Source organism: Callospermophilus lateralis, chromosome 15 (genome assembly GCF_048772815.1).
Source record: "Callospermophilus lateralis isolate mCalLat2 chromosome 15, mCalLat2.hap1, whole genome shotgun sequence".
Classification (NCBI taxonomy): Eukaryota; Metazoa; Chordata; class Mammalia; order Rodentia; family Sciuridae; genus Callospermophilus; species Callospermophilus lateralis.
Window position 1 is genome coordinate 63,893,643 of NC_135319.1, and position 22,903 is coordinate 63,916,545.

The 22,903-nt window shown below is 34.6% G+C and overlaps 1 protein-coding gene across 1 annotated transcript in view; it reads right to left on the reverse strand.

Moving 5' to 3' along the window:
- The window catches only part of Tm9sf3 (transmembrane 9 superfamily member 3), a 65,498-nt gene that overhangs the window by 21,527 nt on the left and 21,068 nt on the right, over positions 1-22,903 (reverse strand). The window contains exons 4-9 of the mRNA XM_076834491.1: positions 21,541-21,701; positions 20,389-20,466; positions 14,212-14,343; positions 12,786-12,952; positions 9,650-9,744; positions 6,180-6,310 (exon numbers count right to left, since the gene is read on the reverse strand). Coding sequence (XP_076690606.1) covers positions 6,180-6,310; positions 9,650-9,744; positions 12,786-12,952; positions 14,212-14,343; positions 20,389-20,466; positions 21,541-21,701 — 764 coding nt within the window. The remainder of the gene's footprint in view (positions 1-6,179; positions 6,311-9,649; positions 9,745-12,785; positions 12,953-14,211; positions 14,344-20,388; positions 20,467-21,540; positions 21,702-22,903) is intronic.

Below are 22,903 nucleotides of genomic sequence, written 5' to 3' on the forward strand. Positions count from 1 at the left end.
TTACTAGCAGTTGCAAGGTTTGGGGTCTAATTCCTATGTCTTTGATCCATTTTTATTTGCCCTTTGTGCATGGTGATAGATAGGGATCTAGATTCATTCTTCTACATATGGCTTTCTGGTTTTCCATGCACCATTTGTTTAAAAGGCTATCTTTTCTCCAATATACATTTTTGGCATTTGTCAAGTATAAGATGGCTCTAAGTATGTGTGTTTGCCTCTGTATCTTCTATTCTGTTCCAATGGTCTTCATGCCTATTGTGATGCCAATAACATGCTCTGTAGTATAATTTCAGATCAGGTATTGTGATGCTTTCTGCATCACTCTTCCTGCTCAGGATTGTTTTGGCTATTTTGGGTCTCTTATTCTTCCAAATGAATTTAAGGATTGTTTTTTCTTATTCTGTGAAAAATGGCGTTGGTATTTTGAAGGAGACTATACTGAATCTGTGTACTGATTTTGGTAGTATGGCCATTTTGACAATATTAATGCTACCTATCCTAGCCAATCCAAGAACATGAGAGGTCTTTTCATTTTCTAAAGTCTCCTTCGTTTTTTTTTTTTTTCAGTGTTTTATAATTTTCATTGTGGAAATCTTTCACCTTCTTGATTATATTAATTCTGAAGCATTTTATTTCTTTGGTTTTTTGTAGTTTGCTTAGATGATTGTGATTGGGATGGTTTTCCTGATTTCATCCTCACCAGAATCACAGTTGTAGTACAGGAAAGCTACTGATTTATGGGTGCTGATTTTGTATTCTACTACTTTGCTGAATCCTCTATCAGCTCTATAAGTCTTCTGGTGGGGTTTTTTGGGGTCTTCTAGATATAGGATCATATCATTGCAAACAGAGAAAGTTTGACTTCTTCTTTTCCTATTTGTATCCCCCTTTGATTTCCTTCTTTTGCCTGATAGCTCTGGTTAGTATTTTCAGAACTATACTGAATATAATGGTGAAAGTGGACATCTTTGTCTTCTTCCTGGTTTTAAAGGAAACGTTTTCAGTTTTTCTCCTTTCAGTATGATATGGGCTTTGAGTTTGTTACAGATAGCCTTTATAATGTTGAGGCAAATTTCTTCTATTCTTAGCTTCTTCAGCGTTTTTAACATAAATGGGTGCTATATTTTATCAAAGGCCTTTTCCGTATCTATTTAGATGATCCTGTAATTCTTTATGTATATATATTTTTTTTTTCAGTTGTTGATGGACCTTTATTTATTTTATTTTATATGCAGTGCTGAGAATCGAACCCAGTGCCTCATATGTGCTAGGCAAGTGCTCTACCATTAAGCCACAAACCCCAGCTGCAATCATGTAATTCTTGTCCTTAATTCTATAAGTGGTGAATTGTATTCATTGATTTATGTATGTGGAACCAACCTTGCATCCCTGGGATATAAGCCACTTGATCATGGTGTATTATCTTCTTCTTCTTTCTTTTTGATGATAACTTGAATACTCTTTTTAATTGCTTTTATTTTTTAAATACATGACAGCAGAATGCATCACAATTCTTATAACACATATAGAACACAATTTTTCATATCTCTGTTTGTATATAAAGTATGAACACCAATTCATGTCTTCATATATGTACTTTGGATAATAATGTCCATCACATTCCACCATCATTGCTAATCCCCTGCCCCCTCCCTTCCTCCCCCACCCCTCTGCCCTATCTAGAGTTTGTCTATTCCTCCTATACTCCCTCTCTCCCTACCCCAGTATGAGTCAGTCACCTTTTATCAGAGAAAACATTCGCCATTTATTTTTTTGGGATTGGCTAACTTCACTTAGCATTATCTTCTCCAGATACAGATAGCCTATATAATGTTGAGGCAAATTCCTTCTATTCTTAGCTTAGAAATAGAAAAAGCAATCATGAAATTCCTCTGGAAAAATAAGAGACCCAGAATAGCTAAAGCAATCCTTAGTAGGAAGAGTGAAGCAGGTGGCATCATTATACCAGACCTTAAACTATACTACAGAGCAATAGTAACAAAAACAGCATGGTATTGGCACCAAAACAGACTGGTAGACCAATGGTACCTCTTTCGTTAAGTTGATTCCCAAGTTGTTTTTTTTTTTTTTTTTGAGGTTATTGTAAATGGCATAGTTTTCCTCATTTCCTTCTCAGAGGATTTGTCACTGATATACAGAAATGCCTTTGATTTATGGGTGTGGTTTTATAACGTGCTACTTTGCTGAATTCATTTACTAGTTCTAGAAGTTTTCTGGTGGAGCTTTTGGGGTCTTCTAGATATAGAATCATATCGTCAGCAAATAGTGCTAATTGCTCTGGCCAGTGTTTCAAGGACTATGTTAAATAGAAGTGGTGAAAGAGGGCATTCCTGTCCTGTTCCAGTTTTTAGAGGGAATGCCTTTAATTTTTCTCCATTTAGAATGATGTTGGCCTGAGGCTTAGAGTAGATAGCCTTTTAAGACGTTGAATTATGATCCTCTTATCCCTAGTTTTTCTAGTGTTTTGAGCATAAAGGGGTGCTATATTTTGTCAAATGCTTTTTCTGTGTCTATTGAGATGATCATATGATTCTTATCTTTGAGTCTACTGATGTGATGAATTACGTTTATTGATTTCCTTATGTTGGATCAACCTTGCATACCTGGGATGAATCCCACTTATCATGGTGCACAATCTTTTTGATATGTTTTTATATTCGATTTGCCAGAATTTTATTGAGAATTTTTGCATCTATGTTCATTAGAGATATTGGTTGTATTATCTTCTTGATGTGCTTTTTTTTTTTTAAGAGAGAGAGAATGAGAATTTTTTAATATTTATTTTTCAGTTTTCGGCAGACACACATCTTTGTTTGTATGTGGTTCTGAGGATCGAACCCGGGCCGCACGTATGCCAGGTGAGCGCACTACCGCTTGAGCCACATCCCCAGCCCCTTGATGTGCTTTTGAATGCAGTTTCTGCAGGCTTTTTGTAGAAATTAACAAGCTGATTCTAAACTTTATATGGAGATGCATGGAGTATAAAAAAACCCAAAACTTTGAAAAAGAACTGATTCAAGATTTATTAAAAAAAAAAAAAATCAAGGGAGTATGACAGTGGTATAAAAAGAGACAATCTGATTAATAAAACCAAAGTGAAAACCCCAAAACCAATTTATACATATGTACATACAATTTATATATCTGCATATATAAATTGTTTATCAATAAAGATGCTAAAGCAACTCAATAGAAAAAGGATAATTTTTCCATAAGTGCAGCTTGAACAAGTAAATAGCCATATGCAAAATAAAACAGAACAAAATCCCTTGACTTTAATTCATACTGCATACTAAATTAGCCAAAAATGGATCATGGACCTAATTTAAGAGGTAAAACTATGTAAGACAAAGGACTGTGTCTACATTAAAAAACTCCACTAAGATGAGCAACCTATTTTTTTAAAATATTTTTTTAGTTGTTGATGGATACAAAATATTTATTTATTTATTGTTATGTGGTGCTGAGGATCGAACCCAGTTCCTCACACGTACAAGACATGCGCTCTACCACTAAGCTACAGCACCAGCCCAAGCAACCTATTTTTTTTAAAAAAAGCAAAAAATTTGGACATCAGAGAAGATATATAAATGGCAAATAAGCAAACAAGAATATCTTCAACATGACTGATTAGTCACTAGGAATGAAACCCACGAGATACCACTACACACTTACTAAAATGGTTAAAATCAAGTCTTGGCACTGGTATGGAGCAACTGGAACTTTTACACAATACTGATGCTGATATTGTCACTGATCCCATTAAGGAGGCTTTGCTGTGAAAATATCTTCACAAAATCCTCATTTGCCTTAGCATCTGTCAACAGCTCAGCTCAAGGAAAGGAGTTTTTCTAACATTACTTTGATAAAGCTTCATTATTCTTTTACGTTTGGATATGCTGTACTCTTCTGACCACCTTTGAGAGACAGCACTCTGAAGTCTGCATCAAAAAGTAATACGTAGTTCTTAATCTTGGTCTCCATTTTTTCCTCACTGTGGTTATTTCTCATTTCATATTATGCACTTCATTTTGATATCCAATTCTCATGTCATTTTCCCACTATTGCTCAAGTCTTAGGTTATGAGAAAGCATTTCCCTAAATTTCTGTGCAATCTGGTTTCTAAAGTCTATGGCTTATTTCTGACTAAGGTCAAGATTCCCCTCTCACGCTGAAAAAAGCCATAAGATGACAATACAACATGGCTCACCCACAACAACTGTTAGCTCTCCTTTATCAATTTTTCTACTGAGAGACAAAAGCATACAGTAAGTCAATTTATGAATGCATGTTCAGGTGAATAATGTTAAGAGCATAAAAGTGATTCATTCCCATGCTACCTTGCTTCTGAGTTTTAAAACTCTACAACTTATTTCTTTGACCTTTGAAACAAAACATCAAATTCAGGATCTGAATTTTAGAGCTCAGGAAAGATTTCATGCCCAAAATCTTTCTTCAGAATATCCAGGCAAATCCATTCCCAAGTAACTAATAGGACCAGAACCTCTGGGTGTTACACCTATATCACTATTGTACAAATTCACAAAAGGTTTTATGTTCTTAGAATCAATCTAATTTCAAGCACCTCTGCCAGAACACTACAACTTCAGTAAAGGGTTTACACATCTCATCATTTAAAATACCATTGCAGGGGCTGGGGTTGTAGCTCAGTGGTAGAGCAAGTCCCTAGCACATGTGAGGTACTGGGTTTGGCCCTCATCAACAAAATAAAGATCTTTTTTTTTTTTTTTTTTAATTTTATGTTTTAGTTGTAGATGGACACAATATCTTTATTACTTTTTATGTGGTGCTGAGGATCGAACCCAGTGCCTCACACGTGCAAGGTGGGCACTCTACCACTGATCTATAGCCCCATCCCTAAAAAATAAAGATCTTATGTCCATCTATAACTAAAAAAATATTTTAAAAAAACAAAACCCCATTACAAAGCAGTTAAATTTATAATATTTTAGTGAGACAAAGCAACATTAAAATTAATTTTTATTAAATTCAAAAAAACTTTTGAGAAACATTATAACAAAATCAGACTCCTAATTTTTAAAGCACTATGAAAATAATTTATTCAGCAAGCAAAAAATATGAACATCTTTAAGAAGTAACTTGACTCCTCACATGTACTTTCTGATACCCTGGAACTACTATGGAAGCAAATTCTTTTAATCTACATGCAATTAACTACTTTATCCTTTTCTAACCAGTATCACTTTCTTTGGCTTAAAAATAAAATATTCAATTTTAAAGCAAGTTTTAACATATTCCTAACCTTTGACTAAAATGTATTAAAGATTTAGTAAAAATTTCATATTCAACGTGTCTTTGAAAAACATGGATTGTAAACAACTAAAGTCATCGGGAATTTCTGTGAAACCATTTGATAATTCCCATATAACAGGAAAAAACCTCAACAAGATAAAACAGATGTGGATGCTAGTTGTAATTCTACCATAAACTACTTGTATGACCTTGTTCAAATCATTGAGCTCTTATACACATATTTATATGACTTCATACATTTATATACTTATGCCCAAGTATATGTTAAGACTGAAATCTAACCCAGGTCTAAAATTCTGTTTCTAATAAAAACCAACAGGATGGTTAGGAGACTGGGTTAATCATATAAAGTACCATTATATCTGTGTTCTAGTTTTAAATGATTTAAAATATTTCAAAGTCTGTGATTACAACTAAGATATGTAAAAGAATTTTAATATCTATAGCAATATATTATCAGTATAAATGCTTAACGAAGTTCTAAAAATAGCATGTTAATACAAAATATGTTAGGTAGAAGCTTTATTTTCTACCACTGTACTCTCCTATTAACCTTAAATATTCAAATTTTTTGGTATGTCATTTTTTTCTTAAAAGTATATTCACCAATTTCTCCCATATCTGGTAAAAAGCTATAGTGCTCTCTTGTGTTAAATTTTTCACTTCACTGGCTTACAGAATCAAGAAAAGGGGGCAGGGGCAACTATAGGCTTAAACTTAATTAAAACTTTACAGAGATCAACAACAATAGTTTTCTGTTCACCCAACTTTTCAGGACTAAATAGGGACTGGCTCAAACTATCAAAACATCCAAGAAAAGACCTCATATTAGCAGTTTAAAAAGTAAGACTGAAGCAACTTACCATTGTTCCAAAAGGAATGGCTCTTGAAGCATGGTAATAAATAGCTATAAAATTGATGAAGAAGGCTGTGCCACACACCATAGCTGGGATAAGGAATGCCCCAATGAACATCTGTTTTATCCATCTCCTTCCTAAAAGAGAAGGGAAACTATAAAAATTAGAGCTAGACAGACAAAAGCATATTAATGTTAAAATGTAACTATTTAGAACCAAGTTATTTACTTAAAATTTTAACATAAAGATCATAAACTCTTACATCCTAAATTGGTTCAAAACAATAACTATTTTATAATAAAGACCAGTCCCGCTCTTCAAGTATGTGAAATGGAATCACAGCTTTTGAAGCAGGTGTACTGGAAAACAGCAAAGACCTATAGTAAAAGATCCTATTTTTCCAGGTGCAGTGGCACACACCTAAAATCCCAGATGCTCAGGAGACTGAGGCAGGAGGATCACAAGTTGAGGCCAGCCTTGGCAACTTAGTGAGATCCTGTCTCAAAATTAAAAAAATTAAAGAGGGCAGGGAATATAATTCAGTGGTAAAGCATGTAGTACCAAAAAAGAAAAGAAACAAAAACAAAAAACCCTATTTTGTTCTAATTCTGCCAATGAAATGCTATGAACTTTGGTAAGTCACTCCATCTCTATGGGTTATAAATTGGCCTAGATAGGAGTTTTTAAACTATTGGAGCTATGGAGCTTTCGACTTGCCCATGAGGTCCAGGACAAAGGAAAACCCCAGGTCCCCTGGCCCTGCTTCAATCACACTTTAATTTTCAGTTTTGCACAATGGAGTTTTGCATAAGTTTTTATTTGAAAAGGGAGTTACACACCACTTTAAAAAAATGTCTTTAAATCCCTGGGTTAGATGATCTCTAACTTCACTTTTAGCTCTACCATTATACGTAAATATGTATTTAAATGCATTTCTATGTTTAAAAGGGGGAAAAAAAGAAATGTTACATGATCCTACTCTCAGCAATAACTACAAAAGTTTCACTATTTTTCTGCCTCTGTGTACTGCCAAAATTCACACAGCACATATTATTCAAGTAAACAAGGGAAGAAATATTTAACTCTAATCAAAAACTTTAAATTAGCCAGGTGCAGTGTGTACACCTGTAATCCCAGCAGCTCAGGAGGCTTAGAAAGAAGGATCATGAGTTCAAAGCCAGCCTCAGCAACAGTGAGGTGCTAAGCAATTCAGTGAGACCCTGTCTCTAAATAAAATACAAAAATAGGGCTGGGGATGTGTTGCTCAGTGGCTGAGTGCCCCAGAGTTCAATCCCCAGTACCCAGGGGGGGAAAAACAAACAAACTTTAAATCATGTTCATATCAACAAGAAAAACAAAACAGTGAGCTAGCTGTCTTTCTAATACGGCAGAGTGAACAAACAAGTGTATTGTCAATGGAAAACATCTTCATACAACTTAGGGACAGAATGTAAAGATCTAACACCACATCATTATGAAAATTCAAACCCACAATCATAAGCAATAGGGCCCCAAACAGAAAATGCCACAGAAGGAACAACTAATATCCTAACTTTTGTTTTTCTCTCTATAAAACCCTTTTTAAACATTCATCTCACAGAATTACCACCCCCAAGTTTTAACATTCCTCCAGAAAAACTCCTTGATTCAGAACCTTCTCCTCTATTTCATTTCTTTTTCAAGAACCCCTTCTTCCCAATAATATTGAGCACTTCAACATTACCACAAAAAGGGTGGCAACTAAAATATTTCTTCTATTTAATTCCAACTCCTTCCTAGCACTTTCCTTTCCTGCACTTTTCATATCTTCTCAGATTCAGACCTGTATCAATAAAGCTCCTTATCCAACTCTATTTCTCCCTTTCCTTCTAATAGAAAGAATTCCATGTACATTCCAATGGGTACAATCAGTAGCCCAGTTATCTATGCAGTACTTTCTACTGCTCCCCACACCCATGGAGACTCTAATCAAAGTTCCAGGTTATCCCTGGCTTCACATTGGGTCTAGAGCATTATTTGGGACAGTGAACTCAAGGTATCTTGAGTCCCCCTATACCGAACTACAGGATTTGAATATCCTGAGCTTAGAAATTCTTAATTTCTAAGGTCTCTATTAATCAAAATAAAACTTCAGATGATACTTTCTAAAACCTGATAATCCTAGACTTGAACTTGAATGCTGTCAGCTTTCAAAATCAAGTATAGTAAAGAAAAGTGTGGCTGAATGCTCTTAACTTTGCAACCAGATTAAAACAAATTTTGTCCAAGTAGGAATAAATTTCCTATTTTACATAAATTTGTTTCTGCTATGGAGACTTTTCTTGGGGAGTCCGTAAACCATAAAATTTTTAGTCTAACTAACTTACAAGTCAACTTCAAAGTAGAAGTGGATGTATCTTAGACATTATCTTAGATATTCTTATTTCCTTAAGGATTTAGTCCTATATGATAGGATTGTTTCCTAAAACTGGAAATAGAATTTAGAAGCTAAACATCTAACTAGAATAATCAGGAATCCATAATGCTACTCCCATAGACAATCCCAAGAATTATCTACATAAAAGTAGTATCTATTCTGAGAATAGTCTAGTAGGACCTATTGAAAAAAGCAAAGGAAAACCAGAATATCTTGATGAAATTTTAAATGATTACAGACTCTGATTTCTTATAATCTATAACTCTCTCTCATCTCCTAAAGGAAGGCAGGATCCCTTAATATTTAGGACAGGTTGTGGAAAATCACATTAGAAAGTCTCCAACCTTGGGGCTATAATTTTAAGATCTTTTAACAACTCTTCATTCATAAACCAAAATATACAAATCTACTATTTTCAGCACTTTTTGAACCCCAGACTATTTATAGGAAAATAAAAGAACTCAAAGACCCCCAAATTCCATTGAGGGAGAGGGAGAAATCAAGGAACAGTACCATAATGTTATCTGTATTATTCCCATCATTTCCAGTCACATTAGGAAAGCAAGGGGATACTGAGGATGAAGTGCTCTCAACAAGAGATTGTGACACTGAATAACAGAAATCTTTGCAAATAGTCCTCTGATAAATATTAAGACAACAGAAACAAACATTTCTCCTTCCTGTGTCCAGAAGGTTTACCCACAAGCCATTAAACAGGTCTTCATATTCACTATACAGTTATAGCCTCATGGGGTCCCCATACGGGGCACATCTAGGAAGCTGGTATCACAATGCAATAATTTCAACAACTTAAATGCATACTCCTACAGGGCTAATTTCACAATGGAAATAATCTATTAATTATTCATAACTGAAGAAATAAAATATAAGGATTCCATAAAAACAGGATAGAGCACATAATAGGTTTATTGGAGTTTATGTGAAATAAAATAACAGAGGATTTCACAATAGCTGTACTACCTATTTTAAATTCCAAATAACCCTTGGCAAAATAATAATGTCTATAATTTAAAATACACAGTATTAACTCATAAGTTACCTCCTTGTCTAGCATACAGACTTCCTCCAAAATACCCATTTACTGGAGATGTAGCAGCATAGACAAATATGGCTGTACTGAGCATTGATCCCCTCCTAAAAAGAGTAAAAACATGTAAAACTGAAAATTTAAAGAAAATATCATATTATCATCCTATTAGCATTAACTTAATTTCAAAGATAAATTTTGACAGACACACAAAATATCACATCCTGGACTGCAAAAAGCCTCAAAAGATTATTTCTAGTGAATGAATTTCTAGTTAAAACTGTATCAAGCTAGTACTATTTTTTTTCTGGTCTGCAGTTAAATCTCATAATCAACTCTCAATAAATATTTCACATTTTTCTGGCAAAAATAGTAGGCTGGCACCAAAACTGTTTTGCAACCCTGTAAACCAATCCCATCATATGGAACAGGATATTCATCTGTTTAAAAAAAAAAAAAATGACTAGAACATTCCTTTGATAACCTGAATCAACTGCTTAAGATTCTTGCCTGCTAGCAGAAATAAAATGGAAGTAGGACAATTTATATTAAGCACTATGACTTTAAGTGGTGTAACACTGAACTTTCTTGATCTACTTTTCCTTGTGCTGTTAAAGATGATTTTAAAAAATGTATAGGTCCACATGTCAACATTAACTCAGATTAACAATCTCTAACCTCCCCTTCCAATAATGATATCTAGGAATTTCAGACCAATCTTTCTGTTCAGCAAACTGAGGGAAAAAAACATTTTTAAAAGGCTAGATGCAAAGAGAAATATTACAATGATAAATAGCAGTATCATTTTCCATAATATAGAAATGGACTTATTAACCCATTACATATTTCAATGCCTGAGCCTTGCAATATGTAGCACTCTACTACTCAAACACCTATGCTCACCTTCCTAAAGTAGATGAGTAACAATGGAAACATGGCTATATTTCATTCTCACCAGTACACAGCTAAATGTAAGTATATTATAAAGATTTGTCATTCTCAAATTTAAAAGATCATGAGTCTCAAAGTTAATCAGTTTCAAAAGCCAAATTTGTTATTTCAAGTACCCAATTAAACACTACAAGCACTAATTTACTCCTTTCGGACCATTGCTAATGACTTTGACCCATTCTCTGTTATAAATGTGTGTGTTACGGCAGACAGAGACCTAACAATGCTGAAAACAGCAAGGCTACTTTCAGTGTAAGACCAGTCCAATACCCGTCAGAAGTTCCTAATACCAGCAGAAAGGAGTACAAAATTTTGACTACCAAAGTATTTAAAGTTACAGTCCCCAAAGACATTTCTACTAAATGAAAATATGACATCTGTCAAAGTTTTAAAAAGCAGACATACTCCCCACTTCGTTGTTCATAAGTATTCTATGGGCATTTCATCCTCACCCCCCAAAATAAAACATTTTCATCTACATTGAAAAATCTGCTAGGGGAGCCTCCAATCCCATGACTATAAAGGGGAACCATTCTGGTGCAGCTTTGCCTACACTTGCCCCTACCCTACCACTCTCTCCTGAAAGTTTCAGAGTAGCAGCAGCAGTGGCATTACCAGGCTCACCAACACTTTTCAAACACTATAACTTCTCAAGAATTAATACCACACATTAACAGGTATCCATGGTGATACAGATCCTCTACCCACACCTGCAAAATACATTTTCCTCTCTGATTCTTATGGTGATCCTAACACAAAGTAAATTTCATGTGTCACATTAGCTACTCTTTATTCTTTAGGATCATTCCTTCTCTGGAGTGATTCATCCCAATTTTACGTATACATTTTTTATTTTCCCACCACTTCAATTTATTATTATAGCTATTTTCATTTCTGTAACAGGGCAACTTAAGAATTCTGAAGTAAGATTGCCTAACTTCAAATCCCAGCTTATTAATACCCTTCAGTAGTAGCTGTATGATAACAGTCAAATTACTTTACCTCTCTGAGCTTTACTTTGTCTATAGTATGTAAATACTTTACAAAGTTGATGTGAAGATTAAAGGTGCTAATATGCATAAAGCACAAAACACAGAACCTCAATACTATTAGACTCTTTTATATCATAGTATTATTTACTGACTTAGTGCTGGCAATTAATTATATTTGCTTCAAATAAACACAACATAGAACAACCATTTATTTTAATGACAGTAAAAAAAAAAAAATCCATGACTTGCCTGCTACTACCATCTATTTGAGATTTAAGGTCTTTATGAAATGAAATTTAATGAATATAGAAGAGCTTCCGCATTAAAAAGTAAGTTGCTAAATTGTAACACTAACATTTTGAAAAGCAAACCAAAAACAGATTAACAAAGCAAAAACTTAAATTCTAGGAAAGGTTACTCTTTAGTGGTTCATGAAACTATGATAGTACAGTCAATGTCAATTCAAAAGTAATGAACTTAAAGTCAGTATTTAATGTAAATTGTGTCTTCTTGGCAGATTCGAAATGCTTTTCTAATATTTAGGATTCAGTTCATCTAAAAATATATTAAACCCTAAACAGGGACTTCAGATCTATGTGAATGTATACAACTTTTTTTTTTTTTTTTAAACAATTCAAAGACCTCAAATCAAGAATTTCTTGCAAACCGAAGAAAAAAATGTGCCAAAAATCATGTAAAGAGAGGATACTGGCCTAAGAATTTTTTTAAAAAGTTATCAAATTATCTTTCTAACCCAGGTGATATTTTTTGTCACTCTTTTTGCCATTATTTCCAATGCTTTCTTTTCTTCTTAAAAGAGGCTCCCAGTTTTCGAGGAAAATGTGAAGTAATAACTTAGTAACTATGAAATACTGATATTTCTTCATGAAGATAATTGAATCTTCAACATAAAAAAAAAAAGCCTGTTCACTTTGTTAAACAACTCTAGAATGAAAGTAACCTCTGCTCATTTCTAATGAAATGTAACCTTTGTAACCATCCAAACTGTTCAGTAATGTTAGTATATTTTAGTATGAGCAGAGGAAGGTACTCATAGCTTAAGATTATTTGTCTGTAATAATGACATTTATATTAAATTCTAAGATAAGGGAAATAAGCAAATATTTAATTATGATTACCTTAAAAGCTTTCAATTATCAAAATTATTCAAAGAACAAAAAAGTAATAAAAGTATAAGCACTTACTCTGTATATAAATCTTCTATCATTGCAACAATAATAACAATGAGAGATACAGCAAATATCTGACATCCAGAACCAATGAGAGAGGAAAATATTAGCGGGTGACTTGATGGTCTAAATACATCTCCATGCACCTGCTTCCATCCATATTCATCTCCTAGGTCTCTATCCTATGTACAAATACATATGTACAGAAAGAACAAAACAATTCAGAATCAAATTAAAACATGGTAGACAGGTTAAAAAAAATAGTTATTAAGTTCCCTCCCTCCAAACTTACAGCTTTTTAAAGGGGTTCAAAACACTGAGAAAAAACATTTCAAATTTAAAACAGTCACTTATAATGTAGAAGTGAAGAGATTCAGGAAGGAAATGCCTGATTGTGTTCAGAGAATCTCAACAGGAAAAGAAAGAGGGAGCAAAAAGAAATAGGGAGAATAGGGTACTGACTCTCTTACCGTTACTTTTACACCCTTACTTTCATAACTGGCTCATAAATAACCAGGGTAGACAACATAAGAGAACGTGCATTTGAATAGAGCTTGTTGTAAAAATGAAGAAACATCCTTTACAGCCTACAATCTAAGAACTGTAGAATTCTGTAAGAATTATGGGGAAAATGTCAGATGTGGGTATGTTTATTTAAATGTTTATAACAGTTTCTAAAAAGAATTGAATTTTACTTTTCATCCTGAGTAAGCAAGTGTTTTTCTTAAATAATATCTAAAATAATGTTTCTTAAGGAATGGCAATCCCTCAAGGTAATAGGTTTTGGGGTGAAGATAATGTTTTGAGAAAGGACCAAATATTTTATCTAACCTTTCTGATACTTCACAATGTAGCTGGGCATATTAAAATTTAAATTTTTAAACTGGTTCCCAAATTTGTTCAAAGATAAGGTGTACCTATGTAGAATAGCTATTAATATTCTATGGAATACAGTTTTTGTTCTACAACTTACTAAAAGAATATAGAAAACAAATATGAACCCACTAAGTTAACCCACGAAATCAAATATAATATTTCCGTCCATTACCTGAATTTTATGCAATATTTAACAGTATTAGAGAGAGACAATACAGGTCTACAACTTCCCAGTGCACTTCTGAAATCAAATGCTCTCGAAACTAAAATTTATTTACTTAGTCTGATGGGTCCTAATTTTGTGACATCAAACAAGGTTATTTATACTGCTTATTTATCTCACTTACACTTATCTGTTTTGTGGAAAAAACATTCAGTTATTTGATTATTGGGCATAGTCCTGAATCCCACTTGGAATTTTACACTTCTCTAAAACCTAAAAAGTCTGAATTTTGAAAACTCCCCTGGCTTCAGAACTTCAGGTAAGAAAATGTGACCATTTCAAAATTCAAAATAACCCTGAGATAAATGGGTTTTATAAATACAATGTAAACTGTTTGCTTACCATGTCATCCATTTCTTCTTCTTTACTGTACCGGGCATAATCTTTTCTTAACGTTCTCATTAAAATCATTGAAACTAAGCCTACCAAGAAGATCACCATCATGAAGGAGTTGAAGATTGAAAACCAATGAATCTAAAATAACAGAAAACAAAATGTCACCAACATGAGAGAGACACTAGATCCACAAGTTTCAAGATGTTAACAAAAAAGTCTTAAAATTTCTTACATAAAAAGCCAAACACATAGGGGCTGAGTATTTACTATGCCAAGGGATTGGCTTTCTTTAAAGTAAGCTTCCATACATTGAAAACATGCTATCATCTATACAGATTTTCACAATTTTATTGTACCAATAAAGGGCAATTTGGCCACATGGCATATTCAGCATTGCACAGAAAGAACAAGGGCTTTCCTGTCAAATAGGCCTAGGTTTTAACCCAAGCTCTGCCAATTTCTAGCTATGTGGCCTCAGTTTTCTTATCTGAAAAAAAAAAATGGAGGAAATAACACTTATTTCTTGACTGATTTGTAAGGTTTAATAACATATATTAAAAATAATGGCACCATGTCTGGCAAAGTAGGTACTCAACAAATGTTAGCTCTCTTCTCTTCCCCACAACTGAACAACAACCTGAAAAGCTCCTTAAAACACAAAAGTCCACTATCACACTTTGCTGTCAGGGACTCAGGTCACCTTCTTAAATGAACTTCTAAACAGATTCAGCAGTCAAGTTTCTGTCCACTCTCCTTGACCTCTCCACCACTTCTAACCTCTCTGACACTCTCCCATCCCATATCTCCTCTTTCATCTTCCACATTGCTCCTCCTACCCCTGTGTGAACTTTTCCAAGTGCTCCAGTTTGGGGTACTGTACTATAACTTCTTGGGCTTTCAGAACCTTTAACTAGCATTCCAGTGAAGCTGGTGACATACCCCTTGCCCCGCCCTACTCCAAGTTTCCAGCCTTGATTCTCACTCATGATTCAGACTTTCGCTAAACACCATGATTTCCACTTGAATGTCTTGCTGAACTTTCAGATTCAGATTACCTTAAACTCATAATCTTCCTTCACATATAATCACTTCTGATTCTTTTAACTTCTGCTAATGGTGCTAATATATTGCTTGGAAAATTCAGAGCTATCTCTGGCTTTTCCTTCTCAATCTTTCACAGGTAATAATTTTAAGTATTTTGTAAGATTGGTGGTATGCTTTTGGATTTTTCTTTTTTGATTTCTCCTATAAAAAGTTACCAAACAAATCTTTTTTGAAACTTCATGTTCATATATCATTCCCCTATTCTAAAATTTAAGAGCATCATATTCTCTTTCTTTCATACCAAACCTAAAATATTTTCCTAATATTCTATATTCTCTGTAATATGGCCACCCCATATTCCATAGTCATCTTTCTATTACATCCTAGACTTCAAATAGGCCCACTCTTGGCTCAATGACCCACAAGTACAGCATACTCAATTCCACTTTTGTTTTTGTTTTTTTCCTAATTTCTTCTCACATGGGATCTGCTTCTATTTTCCTTTGTAAATTCTACCCAGTCTTTAAATTCCAACTCAAGCAGTATCCTTTCATCTATAGAACTTTCCATCTTCCATGTTACAATTTTCCTTAGAAATCCTCCTGCTCTAAATTTCTACAGGTAAATCCAGAGAAAACTTAACATACAGATGTAATGTCTTATACAATTAGGAAAATTTTAACTTTGGCTAATGTGCTAAGGATGTACACTAAGGTGAAGGCAGTACTGGCTGTTACCCACCTTGAGTTTCAGGGAGAGGACACACTATGGCTTTTCCTGAAAAGCAAGAGACAGCCAACTGTTCTGCCTCTGCATAAGATCATTCCTTCCTTCATTCAACAGCTTACTTACTGAGTACTTACTAAAATCATAAAGGAAACAATGATCCCATTATATTTTGAAATTTTGTCCCCAAAAGACTATATTAAAAGTTTAAATTTATTATAAATGTGCTGCTTAAGATTTATAAAAGCAGTCTGTGACAGACTTTTCCAAAGATTTGATTTTATTCCCACTTATAAGAAATTAATAACCCAGAAAAGGTCAAGAGAAAAGAAATTTTATACAGATATATTTGGATGGAACTGGGATCGTTACATTAAGTGAATAAGCTAGTCACAGACAAACAAGTATCACAGGACCTCATTCATATGTGGAATGTAAAAAGGTTGATCTTGTAGAAGTTGAGAGTTGAATGGTGGCCACCAGAAGGTGAGGAGAGAAGGAAAGGGAAACAGTGAGCAATGAATGCCCAGTTACTGATGTGCCATGGCAGAGTGGTGACTAAAGATAACAATAATATACATTTCAAAAACTAGAACAAAGAATTTTTAATGATTTCACCATGAAGAAATGATAATGAGGACAGAGGTTTGACCTAATTTAAATATTATACAATGTTTACATGTATAAAATATAATATGGCACCCCATAAATATGTATAATTTTATGTTTTTATGTATCAGTTTAAAAAATTTAAATTTAAGGGCTGGGGATATAGCTCAGTTGGTAGAGTACTTGCCTAGTATGCATAAGGCCCTGGGTTTAATCCCCAGCACCCCCCCACACACACACACACACAAATTTGGATTAAATTTTAAAAAAATCAAAATTTCTAACAAGATTTTCTGCTATTTTCTAATCTAAGACATATACAACTTATGATATAAACTTTAAACTTATACCTGTTATAATGTACTACCAATAACCTGATATTTATAATATTTCTTCCAAAATTATGAAATATGGTTTTATTTTTAAATTTTCATACCAGGGGAAAAATTTCTTAAAAATAATAAAAATTCCGGTATCACAGAAGTTACTGACCCTACTAACTACTGCACTCCAGCACCCCCTAGTGTTGCTAAACCTAAAGCCATACAAATTTGTGATGAAATTGGCTGGAAATAACAATGAACCTCACACTGCATCTTCTGCATGCCAAACACCAAATGAATGTTTTAGAAACATTTAACTGCGCAGCAACCTTGCAAGATATTATAATCCCTGTCCACACCTTCAGGAAAAAGAAGCTCAAGAACGGAGTCATTTAACTAAGGTTACGGGGATACCAGAGCCACTGCTGGATTCAGCTCTAGCGTCTATGTCAGTGCTTTTACTCAATGAGTTAGACACAAACTCTATACAAGCCCTACACAGCAGATCCCATCCCCTCCCACTGACTTTTAGTGTAGTAATTCTTCTCTCCGCTGACCCTCTCTCCACTTATTCCTCAAAATATAGATCTAGGGCTGGTGTTGTGGCTCAGTGGTAAAGCCACTAGCATGTGCAAGGCACGGGGTTCAATCTTCAGCACCACATAAAAAAATAAGTAAAGTTATTGTGTGTCCATCTTAAAAAGAAGTATAGTCTGTGGGTAGTTCTAACTCTTACAGGCAAACTGTGTGTGTGTGGGTGTGTGTGTGTGTGTGTGGGTGTGTGTGTGTATAAAACAGGGCATTGGCACAGGCCTATACTCCCAGCTACTCCAGAGTTTGAGACAGGAAAAATTCAAGCCCAGCCTCAGCAACTTAGTGAGACCTTCCCTCAAAATAAATTTTAAAAATGACCGGGGAAATAGAGTGCTTAGCATGGATGAGATTCTGGGTTTAATCTCCAGCACCGGGGGTTGTGGGGAGGTAACCTGGCTCCATCTTCTCTACTGGTTACTGTGCCATTTCTTTGCTCCCTGTAACGGGTAAACTGCCCACAGACTATATTTGCTATTTCAGTTCATCTCCTCCCATTTGCTTTTAGAATAGTTCCGTTCATATTTTGCCCCATCACTACACCAAAAACCACTCCTTTTCAAGTTCACCAGTAACTCTAAATGAATCTAATAGTCTATCAAGTTTGGGTCTGGAATATCTTATAAAGGTCCGCGTAAACTAAAAGCTTGATCCCCAGCTTGGCTTGGAGATGGTGGAAACTATGAGAGATATGGCCTCCTGGGAGGTCTTAGGTCACTGGGGGCACACTCTCAAAGGGAATAGTGTTACTGGAGCTCCTTCTTCTCTCTCTCTCAATTCTGGGCCATGGGGTGAGCATTTTGCTGCACTACATGCTCCCCACTGTGATGTGCTGCTTTGCCATGGGGTTCAAGCAACAAAGCCAACCATAGACTAAATGCTGAAATGGTGAGCCAAAATATATCTTTTCTTTTGATAAATTGAAAATCTCCAATATTTTGTTACAGTGAAAGAAAGCTGACAAAGTTATCTTGTATGACCCATCGGCTACAACTTAGAATGAATCTCTCTGTCCCCCATGACACACTTTCTTCCCTTGGCTTCCACAATACATTCTTATTTTTTCCCCTCAAAGCCCTTAGATTCTCTCATTCTCCCTAAACTCTAAAGTGATAATAAGAAAAAGGGCTCAGTTCTTTTGTCACTCCCCTGCTGAAAACTACAATGTTACCCTACCCTTTGCCTTTAAGAGTAAAATTCAAACTCCTAGATCATCCGTGGATGATCTAGCCCCTGTTATCTCCCTAATTTCATTTTCTTGCTTATTCTTCAAATCAACAAGCATGTTCCCACTTTTACAGGTGTTTCAGTGGTGTTGCTATACCTAGAAGACCTTTCCTTCAGATATCCATTGTTTCCTTCAACTCCTTCAAGATTTTGATCACAAGTCTCTCTCAGAGGTTTACCCTGACTGCCATATTTAAAATTGCAACTCACCTTGCCTGTGACACTCTTGCAAAGCAGCTCTCCTCTTTTTTTTTTTTTGCCCCCCAGTGGACTACAACCACAATATACATCTTACTTTTTATTTACTAGAATAGAATGTAAGCTCTTTGCTTTCATTTTTTAGTGCACTATTTATCTAGGATATTTTGTGGCACACAGCAGATGCTCGATTAACATATGTTGAAAAAATAAACAAGCTATACTGCTCTGCAGTTAAAAAAAAAAATGCTAGAAGGCAATCCTTCCCCAAGTCATTAATATCCAATGGGAAACATGGCAGACTTATGAGTTACAGCAGAGAGTGCTAGTCGACAGCTCTCATATTCTTAAATGTTATTAAACCTTGAAGTATTCTGTGGCTACGCCTGTAACTGGACTCCCATGTTTAGGACTGCCTGAGCATTATACCTCAGAACACATGGTGGGAAGAGGAAGAAGTAGTGTAGCTCCAGGGGCAATGTGCCAAATCCCTCAGTGAGGTCTAAATCCCCCCAAAGCTTTTTTTTTTCTTCTTCTTTTTTCTTTTTTTTTAAGCCATAGGACCCCGAGGAAGAAGTAGTGATAGATTCTAATGTAGTCTAAGGGTGGAACCTAACAGTGATGATATAAATCTCAGACCACGAAAATTCATGGGCCATCTCAAAAAGAGGTGACTAATAAACTTCAAAATTCCAGTCCAAAAGATTAGATGAAAAGAATGAAAAGGCAAGTTAGGAAGAGACTCTAAGAATATATATATCCCCTCATGCTTTGTCATATTTTTATGTCTATTCTTGTTAAAGAAAGAAGTCACAAAATAAAGTCTATTTTATTGTTATAAAGAACCAAAACTACCTGAACAAAACCAGTATCAATGCCATTGGTTCTTATGAACCAAGACCTGGCTTTTATCTGCTAGTGGGGGATGAGGAATGGGGGAAGCATTTCTTCCCATTCTTGGTATTTCTTTCTATATGGAAAGGTTTCCACTAGAAAAAACTCCTGGCCTCATTCCATTTTTTCCGATCCAATCCTTTTCAAGAGGATGTACTCATTCTGCTGTTTCTCCACACCATAAGTTGTACAGAAGCCTGCAACTGTACAGCACTGGCTGGGTTAAGTCTAATTCGCGATGCTAGGCAAGTGCTCCATCACTAAGCTACATCCTAAGTTCATTTTATTTTATTTTGAAACAGGTCTAAGTTACTCAGACTGGCCTTGAACTTGTTGATCAGCCTCTCAAGTAGCTGGGATTACAGGCGTGTGCCACCACATCCAGCAAGAGAGAGCTTTCAATTGCTCCTCTAAAACTCCCTATCACCCTTATTACTCCAAGCACAGATTTGAAATCACCATTATCTAAATCTTGTAATCACAGCCTTAGCACAGTGCCCTACATAGGGTAAACACTCAATATTTGTGAAACTGATTTGTGTACACATACAATGTCTTAAAATTTACCTACCCTATGTTGAAAAAAGGACGGATCAAGATATTTGTCAAATCGATCTTCAAATTTTACATCTGACTTTTTCCATTTTACCTGAAAAAAAATTTTTTTTCATTTGAAAACCAAAACCAATTAAATACATTAAAATATGATAACAAAATTGAACAAAATTTATAAATATTTTACACACTTAGTTAATTAAAATTAACTAGAGAAATGGTGGAAAGTTACTGGCATTTAAAAAGTTGAAACAGTATCACAAAACTATACTTTTCTTCTCTGTGTATTAATAAATCTTAAAATTTTTCTTAACAAAGTCATTTCAGTTTTCAAGGACTATTTACTGATATTGACTCACCTGAAAAATGTGTTAAGAACTGAATAAATACAAGCCCATGTCACAAGTTTTTAAATCAATTAAAATAAGAATCTGTAGCTTGCAAATGTACAGCACTGGCTGGGTTAAGTCTAATTCAGAGTTTCAGTAGTAAGAAGCCCACTTGACCATGACTATAAGCCACATTCTCCAATACTGGCATCAATAATTATAAAAGTGGCATTCTGTCTTCCCATGTACTATATTCCTCTTTATTGATTTAAACCACAGAATGAAAAAGGGCTTTTTGTTTTGTTTTATTTTGGGAGTGCTGGGGATTAAACACAGGCATTAATTCTTCTTTTTCAAAAAAAAAAATTTTTTTTTTTTAGTTACAGATGGACATAATACCTTTATTTTATTTATTTTCATGTGGTCCAGAGATCGAACCCAGTGCCTCACGCATGCTAGGTAAGGGCTCTACCACTGAGCCACAACCCCGGCCCCCCAATACAGTATCAATTCTATCTACATCAGCAAAATGGAAGAAAAAACAGCATAAATTACTGCATGGTTACTAAAAATGTAACCATGAAAATACATGGCTGGGTTAACTGACCTACCCAATTACAACAGTAACCTCTTCTAAGGCAAATGGTACATTGGTCTTGCCAATGCATAATGGGCATCTAATACAAGAGACCTGAAATTCATCTACTCCCTGCTTTTAGAAGGCTTACTCAAATACCATAAGTAAATACAACTTTAATAATTTTCTGTTGCATCTAATTTGAATGTTTAAAACACAATCACAAACATTTCTTCCTACTTAAAATTATTTTAATACTTACTGAATATGACATCTGTATTTTGGTATTGGGAACCAGTTTCACCTTTCCTTCACTAGTTAGATTAACATCAACAATTCGATTTCCATTAAAACCTATTTCAAGCTTTTTGTAGGTCCAAAGGTAATAATCTTCTCCGTTTTCATCTGCTTCACCAACAATACCTACAAAAGAAAAAACACTTTATACAAGGTAACACTACTTAGTATTTAAAACACCCCAGAAGCTAAAAGTTCATTATACTTTTTTAAATACAAAGAAGCAAATGCACTTCTTAATAAACACACAATGGACAGATCATGGTGAAAAACTGATCACTCATTTAATCCTCAAAGTTCTGGCTTTATCATTACCAGTCCCTTCATTGCAACAATTATCACCTTATGTGTGCATATTCTCTAACATTTCAAATTTTTAATAAAGTTCATAATATGTCACAATCTGTCAAGGTTACCCAGCTTCTAGTGATAAAGGCAAAATTAAAACAAAGGTTTCCAGAGGCCCAATCCAGTACTTTCTTTAATAACCATCTCTGGAAAGATATGTTTGTATGTGTATGTGTATAAAATGTACCAAAACTTAAAATACCTCTCTTTATGCCTCAAGTATAAAAATTATCACTGGGAAAGTCATCAAATTAAAGGAATGTTATAGATAAATGACAATAAGGCAATAATTTAAAATGACCACTTGATCATAATTTGGGATATTAGATGGGGAAGAGCTAAACAATGTGAGGCAACAGGTGATAGCTGGAGACCCATCTTTTATGCCTCAAACTGCCAGTTATTTGTCCATGTTCTCCACCTAAGCCTACACACTTCCCAAGAGCCTTATGCTCTAGAAAGTATTCCTTCAGCCTTCCCCCTATGTTTAAAGCATCCCATTCAAATATTAGGGGAAAATATGATTATTTCTTATTCAGGAATATTTGCTCATTAAACTGAAGTGAATCTAATTGATTAGTACAAATTCAAGGAATATAGTTGTTTTGTTTGGGGTTGTAAAGATAATGAAATCCTTCTAACAATTAATTTCATTATAATTTATTTAACTATGTACTCTGGAAACCAGACTTGCGGGTAAAGTCACAATTATACCCGATAAGCAGCTCTTCTCAAAAACGCTTTTTAAAGATTCTGAAATTATTACCACAAGAAAAGTCAGACTGGATTTTTTTCCCCTGATGAGAATTTTCCATGGTTCAGACATTCAAGGATATATAAAAGCATCCCCCAAATATGGTGGACTCTGAAATTTCAGGGTTAAAAATTATTTGAGACAAGAAAGCACAGTTGTCACTGTTGCTAAAGAAGTCCACAGCAATGACTAGAAGGGAAGATATATCTCCTCTATCTATCCTAAG